At 35.1% G+C, this 19,663-nt stretch overlaps 1 protein-coding gene across 4 annotated transcripts; it reads left to right on the forward strand.

Moving 5' to 3' along the window:
- Positions 1 to 1,637: 1,637 nt before the first annotated feature.
- EFCAB14 (EF-hand calcium binding domain 14) lies at positions 1,638 to 19,404 on the forward strand. Of its 4 annotated transcripts, none has more exons than XM_087719710.1 (11): positions 1,638 to 2,176; positions 3,809 to 3,957; positions 6,449 to 6,594; positions 7,740 to 7,838; positions 8,849 to 8,958; positions 9,542 to 9,644; positions 11,162 to 11,353; positions 11,453 to 11,533; positions 13,491 to 13,596; positions 14,435 to 14,566; positions 15,309 to 19,404. In XM_087719710.1, the coding sequence occupies exons 1-11, from the start codon at positions 1,944 to 1,946 to the stop codon at positions 15,482 to 15,484; spliced, it is 1,527 nt and encodes a 508-aa protein (XP_087575836.1). In that variant the 5' UTR covers positions 1,638 to 1,943; the 3' UTR covers positions 15,485 to 19,404. The 4 variants fall into 4 exon arrangements, with proteins under 4 accessions (XP_087575836.1, XP_087575837.1, XP_013931803.1 ...); XM_087719711.1 differs by having other exon boundaries at positions 14,438 to 14,566; XM_014076328.2 differs by lacking the exon at positions 9,542 to 9,644 and having other exon boundaries at positions 1,640 to 2,176; positions 8,849 to 8,959.
- Positions 19,405 to 19,663: the final 259 nt, after the last annotated feature.

A 19,663-nucleotide genomic window follows, 5' to 3' on the forward strand; every position in this document is an offset into this window, starting at 1 on the left:
CATTGTAAGGCCTTTTGAGGGGGGGGGGGGCAATTTTCTCTATGCTGTTTTGACTTTTTTCTTCCCACTAGTCAGCATGTCTTTTTTTCCACCCTAAGTAATTAATGACATTTTTTTTTTTTAATTTGTCAACATGTACAAGGTAACAGGTTTGGTATAGACATGGGCATTTTTTGCATGAGATTGGTACAAATAGATGGACATAAATAAGTATAACATGGCCATGAACACAAAATGAGTACATATCAAAGGGAACAGTAGGATAGGGATGGTAGGCACAGTGGTGCACTTATGCATGCCCGCTTAGGGACCTCTTAGGAAATGTGCGAGGTCCATGGTGGACAGTTTTAAGGTTAAAGATATGGGAGTTTGAGGAACTAACAACAGAATCAAGTAGAGTGTTCCAGGCATTGGCTCCTCTATTGCTGAAGTTGTATTTTCTGCAATAGAGTTTGGAGCAGTTTATTTTGAGTTTGTATCTATTGTTTGCCTGTGTATTATTGCGGTTGAAGCTGAAGTACTTAGTTGTTTACAGGTAGGATGTTATAGCAAATAATTTTGTGTACTATGCTTAGAACATAGAACATAGGTGGCGTAGTTTGCAGTTGTCCAGGCCTAAAATTTCAAGCCTGGTAGCATACGGTATTTTATTGCAAGCAGATGAGTTAAGTACTCTTCTTGTGAAATACCACTGGACCAGGGGTGGGTTCCTGCCAGTTCTAACCTCTTCTATAGAAGAGATTCCACAAATCTACTGTGCCGTTTAGAACCGGTTCCAGCTCCCTCCCTCCCACCGCCTGTCCACACATCATCAAGATGAAGAGCGAGAAGAGGAATTCTGGGAGTTGAAGTCCACAAGTCTTAAAGCTGTCAAGTTTGAACACCCCTGGTTTTTTTTTTCTAAAGGGTTAGGGGTGCAAGAGTCTTGTAACTTGACAGCTTTAAGACTTGCGTACTTCAGTGCCAGAGTTCCTGAGCCAACATGACTGGAGGAGGAATTCTGGGATGCCAGATGCCAGAGTTTCTGAGCCAACATTTTGGTTGCTAAGCAAGAGCGTTGTTAAGTGAGTTTCACCACATTTTCCAAGTTGGCCACTCCCACCTGGTCACATGGTTGGCAAGCCACTCCCACAAAGCAGGCCACACCTACAGAAGAGGTTCTAAAAAAATTTGAAATCCACCACTGCTCTGGACCCTCTCTATTGTATTAATGTGCAATATACAGTATGGATTCCAGGCAGGTGAGCAGTATTCAAGGATTGGTCTAGCAAAGATTTTGTATGCCCTAGTTAGCAGTATAGTATTACCAGAGAAAAAAAATTAATAAAATAAGGTTGACAACTCTTAATGTCTTTTTGATCTATTCAATCACGTTTGCAAGTGAAGTGTCATTCTAATCTAATGTATCCCATTTATCTCTCTATTAGTCCTTGCCCCTTTAATTGGTTAATTTATGTACATTCCTCGCTGTGGGCGGGTATTAACCGGTTCCACGGATGTAAATGTCACTAGCCAATGAAAAAAAAGGGCTAACATAGCCCAATAGGAAAGTAGGCAGTGCTAAGAAAAACAATCGTTTTATCCAATAGGAGGAGGCGATACTGGTAGGTCCTTGCCCACGAGCAAAACCCTCCAATCGGTGTCTCCGGTGCTAGCAACTAATGGTTCCAATCCGTGGGTCGGCGAGGAGCAGGAGGAAGCGATGCTCTTCCCACGGCCATGGCTGGGGCTCCTGCGGCGACAGCTAAAGCCGGCGGGAAGAAGAACCGGGCAAAAAGGCATCGCCGAAGCCTAAGAGATCCGGCCCGGCCATCTTGAGACGCCCGTCTGGGCGGTGAACGTCGGAAACGCTGAAGCTGGCGAGCCGGGGCCCCGAGTTAGGCGCCCCTCCTGCGTTGCGGAGCCCGGCTCTCCAGAGCCTCGCCCCGGCTCAGCAGAAGAGGATGAAAAAGCGCAAGGAGCTGAACGCGCTCATAGGCCTCGGCGGTGGAAACGGCGACCGGGGAAGCGGCACCGGCGGAGGCGGCCGGCTCAAAAAGAAGCACCCCAGGAAAGGCTCTGCCTCGGGTCATCGCTTGCTCCGCACCGAGTCTGCCGAGAGCCTCACCAGCAGCTCCTCCGATCCGGATTACGGGGACAGGTTCGGACTGCCGTCCTCCCGCGCCCGCTTTCCTAAGTGAGACCCGGAGAATCCAAGGAGAAGGGGAGAAGGGGAAAGTAGGGTTGGATAGGCAGGTTAGGGGAACCGAAGATTGTATGTTGTGGGGGCGGTCAGGAGGTTTAGGAAAGGAAAGGGATGCGGGGCTTTATGGAGGAGGAAGAGACAGACATCGGTTTATACAGGTAGTCCTCGACTTACAACAGTCCGCTTAATGACCAAAGTTACAACAGTACTGAAAAAAGTGGGACTATTGACTGTTTTTCACCCTTAATAACCTTTGCAGCATCCCCATGCATCACATGATTTACATTCAAATGCTTGATAGTTGACTCACGTTTATGACGGTTGCAGTGTCCTGGGATCAACTTTTGCAGTCTTCTGAGAAGCAAAGTTGATGGGGGAAGCTAGATTCACTTAACAACCGGGGTACGAATTGCACTAATTGCAGTGATTCACTGAACAAAGGTGGCAAGAAAAGTCCTAAAATGAGGCAAAACTCGCTTAACTAATTTCTAACTTGGCAACATAAATTTTGGGCTCCATTGTGGCCGTAGGTTGAGGACTACCTGTAATCCACTCAGAATTTTGAAGAAGCCAGGTGTTGAGAAGTAAGGTTGGATTTGGAATTACTATAAATTGAAAAATAGAGCGGTTGGAATAGCAATATTAACATAGCCTCCAATCTGTTGCTCTGAATTTGTGTTGGATTGTAATTCCATCACTTCAGCTGTTAGCTGCTTTGGATTGATGGTAGTTGTAATCATAACTCATTTGGAGAACATCAAATTGCTGATAACAACTGGAACTGAAAATGATTGCTGCTAGTATGACTACAGTCACAGCAAAACATTTTGGAGAATTAGCTTCCCTGACATAGAAACTTAGATGTGTTACTTGTACAACTTGTCCTGGTGTTATTCTTGGGCTCTGCTTAATGATGCAGGCATGGGGAAGAAAGATAGTGTCATTCTTTCTGCTTGAGTATTGTCAATTTGCAGACATTATACTGTTAATTTGATTCCATAATATGATTTTGGTTGCAGTAGTACATAAACATATCAAAGCATAATCTGGTTGTATTGGCATTTGTTGTACATTTGTTTTTCCTTTGTAATGTTTCTACACATATTCCTGTGGGATAAGGTACTTTTTTCTTGAGTTTTTGTTTAATGTATTCAACTTCGCAATTCTGTCTCAGGTTAATGTAGAATAACATTATTTGTTCTTCTCTGAGTTCTATGCATAATTTTATATGCTTCAGTCATATCTCATCACACTTTTTAAACTAAAGTATCTCAAATATTGTAGACTTTTCTTATATAGATGTTTCATATCCTTGATAATTTTGTTTGCTATATTATGCTTTTGCTTTTTTTTAAAGCTGTGTTATATTTTTCAAGTACAGTTACCAGAACTAAACAATATTTCAGATGCAGACTCGCCATATATTTACACAAGGACAATACAATATTGGCAGTTCTGTTTTTATTTCTAATTTTTCATAGCATGGAATTTCATATTTGGTATAGTATAAATATATAGAGTTAAAAAGTATGATTGCTTCCTATGTTGAATTTAGTAAGGTATTGGTTTAGTGTAATATTTAGCTGTGTTATCAAATACCAATTTAAAACATTTTTAATAAAGGGGTGACTACCTGCGATGCTGCAAACTCTGCTGCCCGTTATGTACTTTTGTCATCCTGGCTGCGTGTGTGGTGGCCTGTGTTGGATTGGTATGGATGCAAGTTGCTCTCAAAGAAGATCTGGATGGATTAAAGGAAAGATTTAGAACCAGTAAGTTCAAATCTCAAATATTTGCCATCTCTAAGGGGGAGATCTTTACTGGGAAGAAATTAGCATATAGTTTGCCTTTAGCTAGCATTCATTATGGGGCAAAATCATATATTCCCATTTTCTTAAAAATATTCTACCAAAATCAAAAATAAATATCCTCAGTTTTGTTTTAAATTGATAGAAGGTAGCATGTTTTGACAAACTTTCTTCTTTATAGAACATCGTGCTGTATAAAGTAAGTAAAGAATGGATGGATGTTCATTTCAGAGAGCAGGAATATTTTATATTTTCAAAATTCGGAACAACTCTGTTTCAGAAATAGCTGCATCTGTCTTGGTTATAATAGACAACCTCTGCACCAGGGAGATCCTAATTGCTGTCCTCTCCTACATTCTAATTTTGATATGGACTATGCAGATTTTATATTTCAGTACAGGTAGTCCCTGACATACAACCATAATTGAGCCCAAAATTTCTGCTGTTAACTGAGACGTTTGTTAAGTTAATTTAACCCTGTTTTATGACCTTTCTTGCCTCAGTTATTAAGTGAATCACTGCAGTTGATAAGTCGCTCACCTGGTTGCTAAGTGAATCTGACTTCTCCATTGACTTTGCTTGTCAGAAGGTTGCAAAAAGTGATCACATGACCTTGGGACATAGCAACAGTCATAAATATGAATCAGTTGCCAACCATCTGCATTTTGGTCACTTAATGGGGTTGCTGGAAAGGTTGTAACTGATAAATGATCATAAGTCACTTTTTCAGTGCTGTTGTAATTTTGGACAGTAACTAAATGAACTGTTCTAAGTCAAGGACTATGTGTATTGTCATTTTTTTTCTTCTTCACCCTCCACTTCTGTGTCTTAAAATATTTCCTGATGAAAATATTGAGAGCTTATGCTTTTTTTAACCTTTGGGTTAAAAGATGTAATTAACATATTTTGTGATTGGAGTTTGGAATTAAGAAGCAAAAAATGAAAAGGACCTTGGAGTAGTCCACCTCCCTGCCCAGTAAAGGAATGTACTATTACAACATCTGTGATTGGTGGCCCTCTGTTCTCTGTTTAAGTAGCTCCAGCCAATGAGAATTACCTAAAACAGTTGTTGAACTGCTATTGGAATCTTAGTAATGTCATTCATACTTAAGAAAACAATGTTCTTTCATGTAGGGAGTTGGTGGGTTATATTATACTTAATCATAAGAACTCAATAGCATGAACATAAATGTTTTTATTTGCTAATGCTAGTATCCATGATTAATGTCATGATTAACAGACTTTCCATTTGTGGGTTCCTTTATTAATGCATCTTCTACATGCAAACAATGTTTTTTTTTTTACAAAACTGCAGAAAATAGTGTCTTAAGCATAATAAGCATTAATGCTTATTAAATGAAATCAAATATTTTATGGTCAATTTTAAGGCATGTTTATGACAATTTGATTGCAATCTATAATAAAAGTTAAAATGTTTTAATCCTAGAAGCTTATTTATTTGCTAGTTTACAACAGCTTGCTTCTATTATCGGTGTACTGGATTTCAACTTCATTATTACTAGCAAACACTGAGTTATATGTCATCAGTTATGGATTAGAAAATTATAAGTATATTGGCATAGATATTTACAGTATATACTACTGAAACTCTGATTGTCATTACCTTTAGCTGAGCAAAAGGGTGCATCATAAAGCAACATTTTTTGAACATTGTACCTCAAATGGGCTAATTTACAAAATCCAGGACCCGTGATTCCCAAAGGAATGAAATTTAGAAAAGATGTGGCTGCTTCTGGCGATGCTAGTTCCCTGCTAATTTCTTCCTGCATGTTTCCTACAATCAAAATAAATGGAGATGCCGGGAGGGAGGGGGGATGGAAAGCGAGGGGAAGGAAGGAAGGTAGGTAGGTTATCTGATGCTACCTACCAACTTCCCACACGAAAACTCGATGGGGAAGCAGGCAGGAAGTCAGAAGTCGCTCCCACTCCACAATTGTTTTGCCCACCTATGGTCTTTGTTTCTTTGTTTAGATAAAGAAATATCTTTGAAAGGATGACCCAATAGGGCATGAGGTGTCTTGTATTTTACTGTTTTATGAAAAATGAGCACAATAAATGCACACGGAAATGTACTTGAGACCTGGAAGAAAATGTTTGTTTTTTATTTGAATTCTATTCTGTTTTTCTACTCTAGCAAGTTTCTAAGACAAAGCAGAATCCCTCCAGAATCTTAAATTTTAAGTATAAGATTAATATAATAATAAGAGATAATGTTTTTAAATACAAGACAGTGGAAACCAAATGCAATTCCCATAACCGGCTCTTCTGCATATTATGATAATGATAATGGGCTTCTAAAGCTGGGAATATCTTCAAAAGAACTTATGCATATTCATAATGAGAGTCATAGCGTGTTAAGATATTCAGAATTAGAGCTTGAAAGAAATTTTGCTCATGTTTTCAGATTCATTAAGTATTTACTTTTCTATTTTAGTGGAATCTAATCAAAAAACCTCATTTCAAGAAATTCCCAGAATGACTGAAGACCTCCTTAACAAAGAAAAGGAATTGGAAAAAATTAAGAATGGAGATTTGGGGATAAACAAAATATGGATAAATATCACTGAAATAAGCAAACAGGTAAAGTGAACAAGCATTTATTCAAGTAAAGTTGCATCAAAAATAGTATTAAATAGCACTTTTAATCACTCAATTTAGTCAGTTCATATTTACATTCTACTGAACATTTTCTATATTGAGCAATAGTATGTCCAACCATTCCTTTGTTTACCAATAGAATTTAGAATTCTTTATTGACTAAGTATGATTAGACACAAGGAATTTGCCTCCGGTGCATAAGCACTCAGTGTACAACAATAGTGATAGATCATTATCATAAGTCATTTAAAAAATACATTCATCATAAAACATTAGATACAACACTTAGTGATAGTTTTATTAAGCAATCAACATAAATTATACTAATTAAGCAATCAACATAAATCATACTAGGATACTAAGTAAACAATATAAATGATAAGATACAAGCAACAAAGTTATAGTCATAAGAAGATAAGGAGAAACGTAATAGGGAAAATGAGAATAATGATGATAATACTGCCTTTCTTCATAGTTTTAAGTGTTGTGGGAATGAGTTGTTTAGCAGAGTGATGATCTGGGTGGAGAGGGAACTTCTTGTGTCTAGTTGTTCTGACGTGCAGTGCCCTATAGCGTCGTTTTGAGAGTAGAAGTTGAAAGGGTTTATATCCAGGATGTGAGGGGTCTTTCACAACTCTCTTTCTGGCTCGTGCAGTATACAGGCCCTCAATAGAAGGCAGGTTGATAGTTATTGTTTTTTCTGCAGTTCTAATTATCCGTTGAAGTCTATGTTTGTCTTGATTGGTTGCAGTACCAAACCAGATAGTTATGCAGGTGCAGATGACAGACTCAATAATTCACCTTGAACTGTATCAGCAGCACCTTGGGCAGCATCGAGTGGTGGAATTCAGCCAGTTCGTACCACTTTGGGAGAACCGGTAGTTAACTTTCTGAGCAGTTTGGTGAAGTGGTGGTTAGAAGAAATCATTAGGACAGAGAACCGGTTGTTAAATTATTTGAATCCCACCACTGGCAGCATCTGTAATTCAGGTTTCTTCCATTGAGTCGGTTTTTAGTCCTGGTAACTCAACAGTAACACATTCATCACATGGTCTTGGGATGAACCTTTACAACAGAAAAGATTAAAAAACTGTCCTGTAAAGTCATTCTTTTATTTGTGATTACAGATATCTTTGTTGATGTTGGCAGTAAATCATCTCAAAGAAAATATTAAATCTGCTTCTGATTTAATTAATCTTCCTGTTATAGTGGAAGAGCTTCAGAAAGTATGTATTATATTTAATACTAATCTATCTTTAGAATTTTTTGTGCTATAAATAATTTGACAAGTACAGAGCTTTTCATTGTGTCCGTCCTTTCTAATAGGAACTATATTTTATCACATTGTTAATCGCTATTTATTTGAAAATGTATGAAGAAAGCATAAAAGCATATTTGTAAAACTATTGAAATCCTGCTTTCCAGTTCCTGTGACTAGACCATAAAAAATGGTATATTTCACCAATGATAAAAATCACTTGTAGGAAGAATATGTGACAATTAGTAGTGGTGATTTCAGTGTCTTTGCAGTATTGAGGCCCACTAGTAAAACTGGGCATCAGTAATGTATTCAGAATTGTTGTCCTTATATGTTTACAGCCAATATTATGTTGGCTTTCCTGGAAGTAAGTTCATTTTTCTATATGTAAGTTAAGTACAATACTATGGACAGGTTGTATTCACAGCACTTTATATATTTTTCCTATAATCCAGAAAGTAGTTTTCATCATACTTTGTGATCTGATAATAGAACTGATAATACTAGAGGTTTATGTTTCTAAACACTTTTGCAAATATATGTTTGCATGTTTTTCTCAAAATATAAAAACAGTTTATCGTAGGATGTATCTTTTCTTGCATATCCAAGCACATAGAATGCTTTGTGTGTATATGGCAATATATATGATGATGTCTGGTTGTGTGTATACACTACAACGTATACTTTATATAAACTTTGATGTGGAAGGGATTTCAATGGAGCAATACAAAGTGACTTACTTTATCCACCACCTGATTCCATATTCTTCAAATGTGATACAAGTTCCCAGTTAAAATGTATCCAAGAAAATAAATTATTATACATACTGCGATAAATGAGATTTGTTAATGCACATTCTTTGTGTTTAATGTAACCAATTAAAATTGGTTTACTCATTGGAGTAAACACATTTGAATTTCAATTAGTTGATCAATGAATGTCTGATGGTAAAAAATTTGCTGTTGGTTTCTTTCCTAGAGTGTCGCTACTATAGGCAGCACGGTGACTAGTGTTCATCATGATGTTGAGGCCATGCAAGCAGCAATTGAAGAGCAAAAGAAGACTTTAGAAACTCTCCAAAAAGAAATAGTAAGGATGTATAGACATTTCACAAGAGTACATTCGGTAGCACATCCTATAGGAATTTCAGATTTGGTATGCAATTTAAAAATAAAAGGGGCGGAAGCTTTCTCTCCCCCCGCCCCCTATTTTCTTATTTTAAAACCCCCATGGACTTATTAAGAGAAAATGATGTTTATAGTTCACCATTTCAAGTGGAATATATTTTATGTTCCTATATGTTTGTTAAACTTTATCAGGTCTTAAAACCAATTTAAATTTAAACTTCAATCAGATTTGTAGATATTGATTGTTTATGCAGATGGAAACATTTTAATGTTAACATCACATTTTAGGCAGTTCGTTATTCAGACACTTGACTTTTCTAGCTATAACTCTGCTTAATATTCTTCCTGCATAAAAACCTTAAATTCAAATTTAATGTCAAGTAAAGCATATGCCAGTATTTTATGGCTGTTCACAAAAGGTTGACTGTTTTCTTTTTGCTTTCTTCTCCTTCAACCATTTGTGAAATATAAATAAGCGTTATGCTTAATGGGTCATGAATATCCAAATAGTAACTGGTTTGAACATATATCTTAATATATTTCAAAATGAACACACAGAAGATGTTAGACAAAAGCATTTACCTTCCTTTTCCTCCTCTTCTGTCCCCCAGATAAATAAAAAGAATATGATGAACATTTGTAAACAGGTGCTGCTTTTTTGCTTTTAAAAGCTTTGGAAATCACGGTTTCAAAACTGTTCTGTAAAAATAAAGCCAGGGTAGCTTTGCATTGTTATATTCCTTAGTATTATTTTTGGAGCACAAATGCTGATATTTATAGTGCCTCTAGAATGAAAAGACTAAGTAGTCAAGAAGCTGTTGCTGTTGCTTCAAATGCATCTATCATATAATCGTTGAGAGTAGTTGCAATATGATGATGATATAGGTATCGCATCCACAATAGAAAAAAGATGCAGTTTCTGTAAAACAATTATTCAGTGTTTAAACACTCCCAAGTTTCTGACAGTTACTGAATTGGTTCCCCTATCTTCCTATTAGCCACCTGGCATAGGATGATTAATTTAGAATTCTTTCTTGGCCATGTGTCACCAATAAATACACAAGGAATTTGCCTCCGGTGAATAAGCTCTCAGTGTACATGCAAAGTCATTTTAAAAATACATTCATCATAAAATATTAGATACAACACTTAGTGATAGTCTTAGATATTAATTAAGCAATCAACATAAATCATACTAGGATACTAAGTAAACAATATAAATCGTAGGATACAAGCAACGAAGTTTTAGAGAAAGGTAAGAGAAGATGAGAATAATGATGGCAATACTACCTTTCTAGCTAGTCTGACAGTGTTGTGGGAGTAAGTTGTTTAGCAGAAGGAATGGCATGTGGGGGGGAGGAAGAGACTGTCCTCTTATCTGACTTGCAGTACCCTATAGCGTTGTTTTGAGGGTAGAAGCTGAAGCAGTTTATGTCCAGGATGTGAGGGGTCCATAGATATTTTCACAACCGTCTTTCTGGCTCATGCAGTATACAGGTCCTCAATGGAAGACAGAATAGTAGCAATTGTTTTTTCTGCAGTTCTAATTTTAAATTTAATTATTTAAATACCAAGAAAAATATGTTCATAAAACCTCAGTGGCATTCTAATACTTTAATGATTGTGCAGAATCCATAATAGCCACTGAAATTGGCCTGCATCAGAGAAGAGGTACATGAGAGAACATCTATTTCTGCTTCTGTCTTTGACTTATGATTGAGCACATTTCCCTTGCTAAGCATGACAGTTAAGTGAATTTTGCCCCATTTTACAACTTTCTTGTCACAGCTATTAAGTTTGCTTCTTTGCTTAGCAAAAGGTAGTTACACGACCCTAGGACACTGCAAGTATCATAAATATATGCCAGGGTCTGGATTTTGATCATGTGACCATGGTTTGCTACAAGGGCGTAAGTGTGAAGGACAATCATAAATCATTTTTTCAAGTACCATTATAACTTTGATCAATCACTTAACAGTAGTTATAACTCGAAGGCTAACTGCTTATTCCTTTGGTACACAGTTTGTTCTTGTTGAACTTGAAAAGGCTACAGACCATAGTTTACAGTGTACTAGATTCATTAAGATTATGTTCTGCTTATTTTCAATAATTTTGTTGCATTGCTTTTATAGTCAAGTAATCAAATTGTTTTTCTATTAAACAGGATAACCAATATCTACATATCTCTATAGAGGAAATGAACTCTACCCTAATGTTACATCAGAAATTGAATGATTTAAAATTTTTCAATCTGGATTCCACAGTCACCAATCTAAGCTGGAAAATCACTTCCTTAGAAAATCATATGTTTGTTGTGAATAAATCGGAAAGCAAAAAGAACCTTACCTTTGGTATGGTAAGTGTCTAACAATTTTGGGAATTAAACACTTGCAATATGTTATCGTGCAGGATAGTAAGCCACAAGCAAACAAGTGCATTATATTGTCTCTTGCAGGTGAGTAACCTAACTACCTCGGTAAATATGAATAGTAAATCAAGAAATGAAACTACTGCTGAAAAAATAGAAAATATGGAGGTAAGTTTTGGTGAACCATAGTGAAGGTGATTTTTAGAGCCCCCTTGAATTGTCTTCCTGACTTTGAGGGTAAGAAGGGCAAGGTAATCAACTCAAGTGAAATGTCAGAACAATTGAGGTTCATAGCCCAAATATATACATTTTTCTCCATTCACATTTTGTAAAAACAAAAGTCCCCAGGTGAGCTGAAATGTTGAAAAGATTATATTGGTTCAGCCTTGGGAAAAAAATAAGGATAAACTATATTGAAGTAAATTTACAGTACTGTGTGCCTTCAAAAGTTACACGCACACTTTTAGTTTCTTTATAAATCTACCCACAGAGAAGAAACTCCATTACTGTATTAAAAAGTAACAGCGTTCCGTGCGCCTTCGGCATTTAGTCATGCCAGCCACATGAACATGGAAATATCTTTGGACAGCGCTGGCTCTTCTGCTTTGAAACAGAGATGAGCACCACCCCCTAGAGTCGGGAATGACTAGCACATATGTGCAAGGGGAAACTTTGCCTTTATTAAAAACAAATGGAAGCACTGTAAAATACATTAGCTTTTACAGAGGTTAATATTAAATCTTTAACTGCTCCAAAGCTGATAAAACACAATATATTTCTTTGTTTATTTACCTATATTGAGTTCTATTTAATTGAACAGTGCACAATACTCATGAAAATGTGTTCGTGTGTCTCTCTCTATCTGGGAAAACAAAGCATTTTTGTTTCAAACTTTTCAGAACTTTAATTATATGGTCACCAATTGACTGAAGTGAGTTTGGCTGTTATTTAATACTGAACGTATACGTTTAGACTTTTAAAAAATACTTTAAAATATAATAAAATATTTTTCTATGAGGCATTAGAACATCACTTCAACTTTCCTCTTTGTTCAAAACCTTAGATATAATGCTTTTGAAGGACATGCATACGCAAGGCAAAATATACTCAAAAAAACATTCTCAAAAAATCAACTTCCTGTTCCTAAGTATAATTCTCATGCTGCAAAACTACTCAGGTTATTTTATGTTGTAGCTAATGACTAATGAAACTAATTAATAAAACCAGGGTTTAGTCACATTTTAAGAATATGAGAAACTATAGAATAACCTTAGAGCAGAGATTTATGCAAGAACTTTAGCTTTAAAATATGAGGAGAATGCTAATTTTACCAATAAAATGGAAGTCACTGTGTGTTTATGTCAATCATAGATTGATAAATTCAGTATACAATCATGTAAAAGATGTACAGCAGGCAATTGTTTTAATTTAGTTTATTCAACTTATAGAACTATGGCTTGGTATGACAATACCTGAAATTAGTTACTCTTCATAGGAATTTGTTCTGTCCCCCCTTCCTCGCTCATTAACAGACGACAGGCAGACAAACTTAAAAGGAACTCACTTTATCAGTTCTCGGCTCAGACTGGCTGCGAGCCCAAAAATAAACATAATTCAAGTCTCTGACAAGAATGCAAAACAAAACTCTTACAAAGCAATGCACTTCTCCAAGTGTATCCTTGAATCAGGGTTACAGAAAGCAAATCACTTCTCCAAGTGTCTCTCCACTAAACCACAACCGATGATCAATGAATGAACGAAGGAACGTTGACTCCTGCAACCAGGGCGTGGCACCATCCATCCTTTTATCACCGAAGACCCACTAATGAGCCCCAGCTGTATTGTTAAACTTGCATCCCGAAAAGACTCACAGAAGACTGCTGCTGAGTCACAACAGGAATTAATATAAAATTCCTGCTGGGTTTTGACATGGCCAATTCCTTTTTCAACGTAGATAGTTCTGAAACCATTAAAATTAGAGTATTTGCAGTTACAATATTCTCATAGGTAAAAGGGTACATAAATATACTTGCTAGAAACATATTAACTACACAATATATTTTGTATTAAATGCATTCAAAAAGAGCAAACAGGGCTTAGTTTTTTTTTAATTGGTAATCTACAGAAAATAGAAAATGGAGAATCTCAGGTATCCAAACTAAGAGAAAAGCTGCAGTTGATTAATGCTCTGTCAAGCAAATCAGATAGTGAACGATCTGAAGCACTTAAAGGTAAACATCTCATATACATGTCATTTTGCATATTGCATTACATTATCAAGCTAAATTCATTTTATCATGCTTTAATTACTAACTTACTAACAAATTATTATCTGTTTCCCAATGCATACTTGAAGGCATGAAGATCTATTTACTGGCTAGCAATTGAATTCAAGCTTCTGAACTAAATTTTTGGTTGTCATATTTCATAGAATTGAATATCATTTTCATCATTTATATGTTTGTCAGCTTCCACTTGGGGCCACCCTTGAAGACCATTTGGAAGCTAGTAGTAATAGAATGCAACTGACCGGTGCTGCATAATATAATTACATTACACATTTCCTCATGATCTGTATTGATGGCCACTTGGTTTACAGGTGCTTGCTATCATCTTTAACATCCTATATGAGTTGGATTTCTTAAAGAGTATCTACTCCAGATGGCGTCTAGGTCACCTAAGGTAGACCTACTGAGAGTCCCCATTTATCATGAGCTACAATAGGTTTTTGAGATATATAAAAAAAATCAGATCAAAATTAATCACAGGTTTTTTTCCAACTTTAATCAAACATAAATTGTACAATTCAATTGAAAAAGAAACTGAAATTGATGATCTGATTTAAAAAAAACAAGTAATAATTCTGGTCTTTAACTTTCCAAAAGGCAGTCACTATATGTTTATTATTTACCTTAGTATGAGTAGAAGTAGAATACATTTGAAATCTGCTAATATTGCTTGTGACTGCTTTATACCATCTAAATGAAGTCCCCCTCCCCCACCTTGATGCATAAAATTTGCTATTATCAAATAAGAAAAAGAAATGACACCTATAAAATTACTTGACAGTAGAAAATTCACAGAGCATCACATCAGAGCCTGCAAAACTTCCAAGAATTTCTTCAAGATCACTTGGCAATAATGTTGAGAGAAGTCGACACCCAAGAAGCTTGTCCTTACCTGGAATATCCAGCATAGAAGGTAAAGTTGAGTTTTTAGACATGGAAAAAGAACCCATGTTTTGTGTGGAAATGATTCTAGAAATTAATAAATTTGGATCTACAGATGTCAAAGAGTTGTCTTTACAAATTTAAGTTGAGAGTCTACATTTAAAAATGGCAAAATGAATGAATATATAAGGATTTATTTATGATGGTAAATATTTGATTGTGTATACCTCTTTGAGATGGGATAAATAGCTGTTAGTTTCAGGTGGTATGAGCAAGGTTGGGATTACAGAGAGATACTTAATCCCATTATCAGTTCATCGGTCTCTTTGAAGTTACTTCAAAAATGTTTGTTTGGATCATGTTAGCAAAAAGTCATTGCTTTTGCAGGACCCTTATTCCTTGATTTGCTTAAATACCTTTAAGCAAAGATATTGGTTCCTGCCATATCCAATTGAAAATATTAAAGCAACAAAAGAATATTCTGAACTTGGCTAAAATGTATAAAAATAATATAAAATGGGTTGTTACACTAGTGTGCTCTGAATACTTGAAGCAGATAATCTGTTATATTGAGACAGTTGACATACATTAATATTTAGCCATTATCTCTTTCCAAATGTTTAGTGCTGCTTTTGCTAGTTTAATGCATACATATGACATATCATACGTATGCATTCACGAAGTGCGTGTGAAGCGAACCGGTTGTTCGGCAGGTAGGAACCACCACCACCCCCGCCTTGAACAGTTTTTTATAATTTTTTTTGTCTTTGCAGATCTTCAAAATTTATTCAGGACTTCTAGCCAAGGCACTAATGACAAGTTATCATACCAGGACCTGGAAAATCTGGTTGGATCTACAGGGCATGATCCACAGAGTTTTCCGGAATTTGATGAAGATGGAGATGGAAGATATTCTATATCAGAACTGAAAGTAGCATTGGGTCTATAGTAACTTTTCTTATAAACACAGTATTGAAGGACTACCGTAGCTATTGTTTTTTTTTAAACAACAACTGAATAAGTAAAAGCTACTTATAGCACTTTTCCCAGTAATCTACTAGTCTTTGAAGTTAATTTAGTGTATCAATTGACAGCTTTTAAATTTTTTGTTCTTTGGAAAACAGTGAAAAGCTTTTATATTTTTATCTGTTGTAACAAGATATGTTGACCCCTGAAGGTTTTTCCAACTTTTGAGGCCCTGATCCAGGGGTAAATAGCCATGCCTAAGTCTGTTTATGCAAACAGGGCCTATTAATAGCAAATACATTATTGCATTGGTTTGGATTTCCACAGAACTAGGGACATTTTATTTGTCCTGGATCACAGCCCCAGGATTGCATTGGATTGAATGGAATAGTTGTAATGAAAATGATAATTGCACCTTATGACGAATAATTTTATCTCAGAGTTCTTATTTCCCTTATAAGGGAAGCTCGTCTTCAAGTTAAAATATGTGTATATATTGACAAACTTGATTTTATATTTCAAATTTGCCTTAAATTAGCTGCACTTTAGAATAAAATATAAAAATCTGATTTGCCGGATTGGAATCTTCCGTTTGTAAATATTTAAACTAGAATAACTTATACGTATTTGGATCTAATTTTCATCAAAAGTAATCAATGTTCCAGTTTGTATTAAGTAAAAGTCAACAATAGAAAACATTTCTTCTTCCTAGGAATTACACTTGTATGACACTCCTTTCCTATATTTGTTTGTGACTCACTGGAAAGTTTTGTGCTATTCAAGTTTAACTTTTATGCTGAGACCTCAGTTCTTGAAATTGAGATAAAAAGATATTCTGACAGGTTGTAAGAATAATAATTTCTTCTGATTTTAAACAGATCACAGATTGTTATTTTCAGTTATAATAATTTTATGAACAAGAATTTCTGCTGGAAACATTGCAATATTTACTTCAGTTTTTCTTATTGTATTGGTGATACTTTATTCAATTAACTTTCCCCAATATAATAGAGAATTAAAAGTGGTGTTAATGGTTAGCATAGTTAATATTATCAGTAATTAGGATTCTCTCAGAGAAGAATGAGGTGATAAGGACCAAATTATATTTTGTACTAAGTACATCTTTGCGTTTTCGCTCTATAGTTGGCTGATTGATTTTAACATTAATTCCAATGTGAGGTTCAACTGGATTGAGATTGGGGCATGGATGTGCTATTTTCTCCACATTATAATTAAACCATCTGCTTCTTAAATTGCAGTTTGATAAAGATTTCTACTAGGAGTACAGTATCTTCCTATGTACTATGGCTATCAAGATTAGTAAGCTTTTGCCTTATTAAAAAAACATGTGTTTGTGAATGTGAAGTCACTTTTGGTGATGTAGCATGAGCTATAAACTTGGAAATTCAAAGCATTTTAAGCTGCTGTTTTGTTTGTTATTGAAAACATCAGGTGTTGTCAGGCAAACAAATCGTAGGATTTCATTTAGAAAAAGCCTCAGATTAACATTATTCTCTGTACAAACCAAACACAGCAACGTTTTCTAATGTGCCACTATTACTGTAAAACTATTTTAAAAGGATATGTTCAGTAGAGTGCTGTCATAGTTGTTAGCTTTCTTTACAGCTTTTAGTTTAGCAAATTTAAGTTCTCAGGAATCTTCATTGCCCATCACAAAATTCAGGCTTCCTGGGAGAATAATGGCAGTGGTTTCTATCAAAGTACTGAGCACTGATGTACTAGAATATGATGTAAACAGATGCCTTCCAAAAATTTAATGAACAGTTTTTTGAAAACCAGATTCCCTTATCTAGATAATTATCCAGAATGCAAATTGTTTCCTTAAGTTTCTATGTTAGCTATACCCATTAAAGCTCAAAATTCATATTGCAAGGTAACTGAACACCAATATTCTTTCGGATAAAATTAGTTTTATATGCTTTGTGTATAAAAACCATTGACCAAATAAAGCAATAACAAGTAAATATAGCAGTATTTGTATGTGTGTATGTCATACGATTGTATAGCAAAATATTGAAGGTATTTTTTTAAAGGTGGCTTGTTATGATCCACTTGAAAAGAATGACTTTTAATCACAGTATTAAGTTAATTATCATGAGCACTTTTGGGGATTGTTTTCAGATACATTTTTGTTGTAAGAAATCTCACTCTAAAATTTCTGATCCAATTTAGAAGCTGAAGTCATAGTCTCCAATAACTTAATACTGTACCATAGGAGAAATATGCATTTGAAAACTATCCTACATAAAGAAATGCTTTCATTAGAAAAAAATACCTAAGGTTAATTCATACTTTATGTTATAGAGCAGGAAGGAAGGTATAAGGTATCACTTGAATGACTTCTGAGGATCCTTAACATACGAGCATTTCCCCATTCCTCACGTGTATATGTCACCACTGGGAAAGAAGGCATTCATATTAGGCAAATTTAGGGTCATGAAGTGATGAATTGTCTAAATTCTGAAGTGCAAAAGCTTGCAAATTTTCCCTATTTGCAAGCATTTCAAAAAGCTAACTTCATATAAAATCTTGAAATAATTCTATCTTGTTTTTGAATGTAATTAGAGCCTTCAAAATACATTGTTTGTCTTATGAAGTATTCTAATTTCCAATATTTGTACATTTAGAAGTAAATTTATGCAAATTATCAGCAAAGCAAAATAAATATGGCAATCCGAGTACTATAAATTGGCTCAGATAGCGCATTCTTTAAAATTATTTCAGGTTAATTAACAATATGCATAATAGCTGTACAGAAGAATTGATTTGAAATTGAATATGCAGCATTCTTCCCAGAGGTGAGCCTGCCTTTTTAGGGAAGGTTATGTAAGGAAGAGTAATGGATAAACCTCTGGTCAAAATCCTAGCATTTCCCCCATTTTATCTTCATCATCCTTAAGGTATAATACTCTTTTGAACTGATGCCACAAGTCATATCACGTCTAGCCATGCTGAGTAAGATAGCTAGAAGCCGTAACATATTTTAGAAAAACACAAGATTTGGAAATGTTCACGTGGATATTAATCTAGTTTTTATTTCCAGTGTTCATCTTCATAAGTGCCCATGAAATGTACTCATCTCTTTAGATTGGTAATAACAGAAGGCTTCAAATGACTGTTGGACTTATTGAAATGCTTCCAATGAATATATTATTTTAAAAAATTAGGTTATTCAGGTATTTCACAACAATAGAATCCCCTAAAAATATTAGGGACATTCAGAATAGAAAGAATAGGGACAGGGTAACGTAACAGTGGAATGTATTGTATCTTTTCTGATTGCACAAAAATTCTAGTGGCACTTCAAAAGTAAAAATTACTTGATTGCAGTTTGTTTTTTTGTTCATATAATCATATGTAAAGAATTAACAAAATTAAATTTATAGAAAAGGGTAGTTTATTTGTATGGAGAACCATAACATTGTAAAGGAAAAAATTCTTAAGGGTTTTGAAAGATCTAAACCTATTTCCCTTGTATGGGAGTGTTGGCTGTACTTAAAAGTGGTACTGCTTTTTATGCTATTTAAAAAAAGTCTTGATTTTATATCTCCAAAGTGAAAATTGTCCTTTTGAATATGAATAACTAATCCGATCTTTAAACTGTTAAAACAATTTTCTGCTATGAATCATAGTGTTCGTCTATGGAATTTGTTCTTTAGAATTTGTATTGGAATCCACTGCACTGAAAGTACACTGGTTTTACATTGTATAAAAGTAATTGATTTGCATTGTCCTACTTAAACTAATTGAAATGGTTTATAAAATTGGGCCTCACAAATGTGCAAAAGCTCTAATGGAGTGGATGAAATCTGGATTTAGCTGTTGCATTTTGCACCTATTATGCATTGTGAATGTCAGATCTAAATAAAAGTTTGTTTTGGGTCTGATGGTTATTTTATTTCATCTAGAAAAATATGTTATAGGATAAACTGAAGCATTCATCTTTCTTTATTGTTGAAAATGCAGTTCACTGGAAAAAATTCTATTGTGTCCATGGGAATAGTGTAGTACATGATAAACTGATTTGCGAAACAGTTGCTCTTCCCAGATTTACCTCTTGCACTGGAAAAAATAGTTGCTTCAAAATATTCACTAAGATGGGCCGTAATTTGTATTATAGTAAAGATTTCCATACCATTTG

The sequence above is a fragment of the Thamnophis sirtalis genome, unplaced genomic scaffold, assembly GCF_051295495.1.
Source record: "Thamnophis sirtalis isolate CommonGarterSnake01/CBP01778 unplaced genomic scaffold, rThaSir2_p1.2 scaffold_7, whole genome shotgun sequence".
Taxonomy (NCBI): domain Eukaryota; kingdom Metazoa; phylum Chordata; class Lepidosauria; order Squamata; family Natricidae; genus Thamnophis; species Thamnophis sirtalis.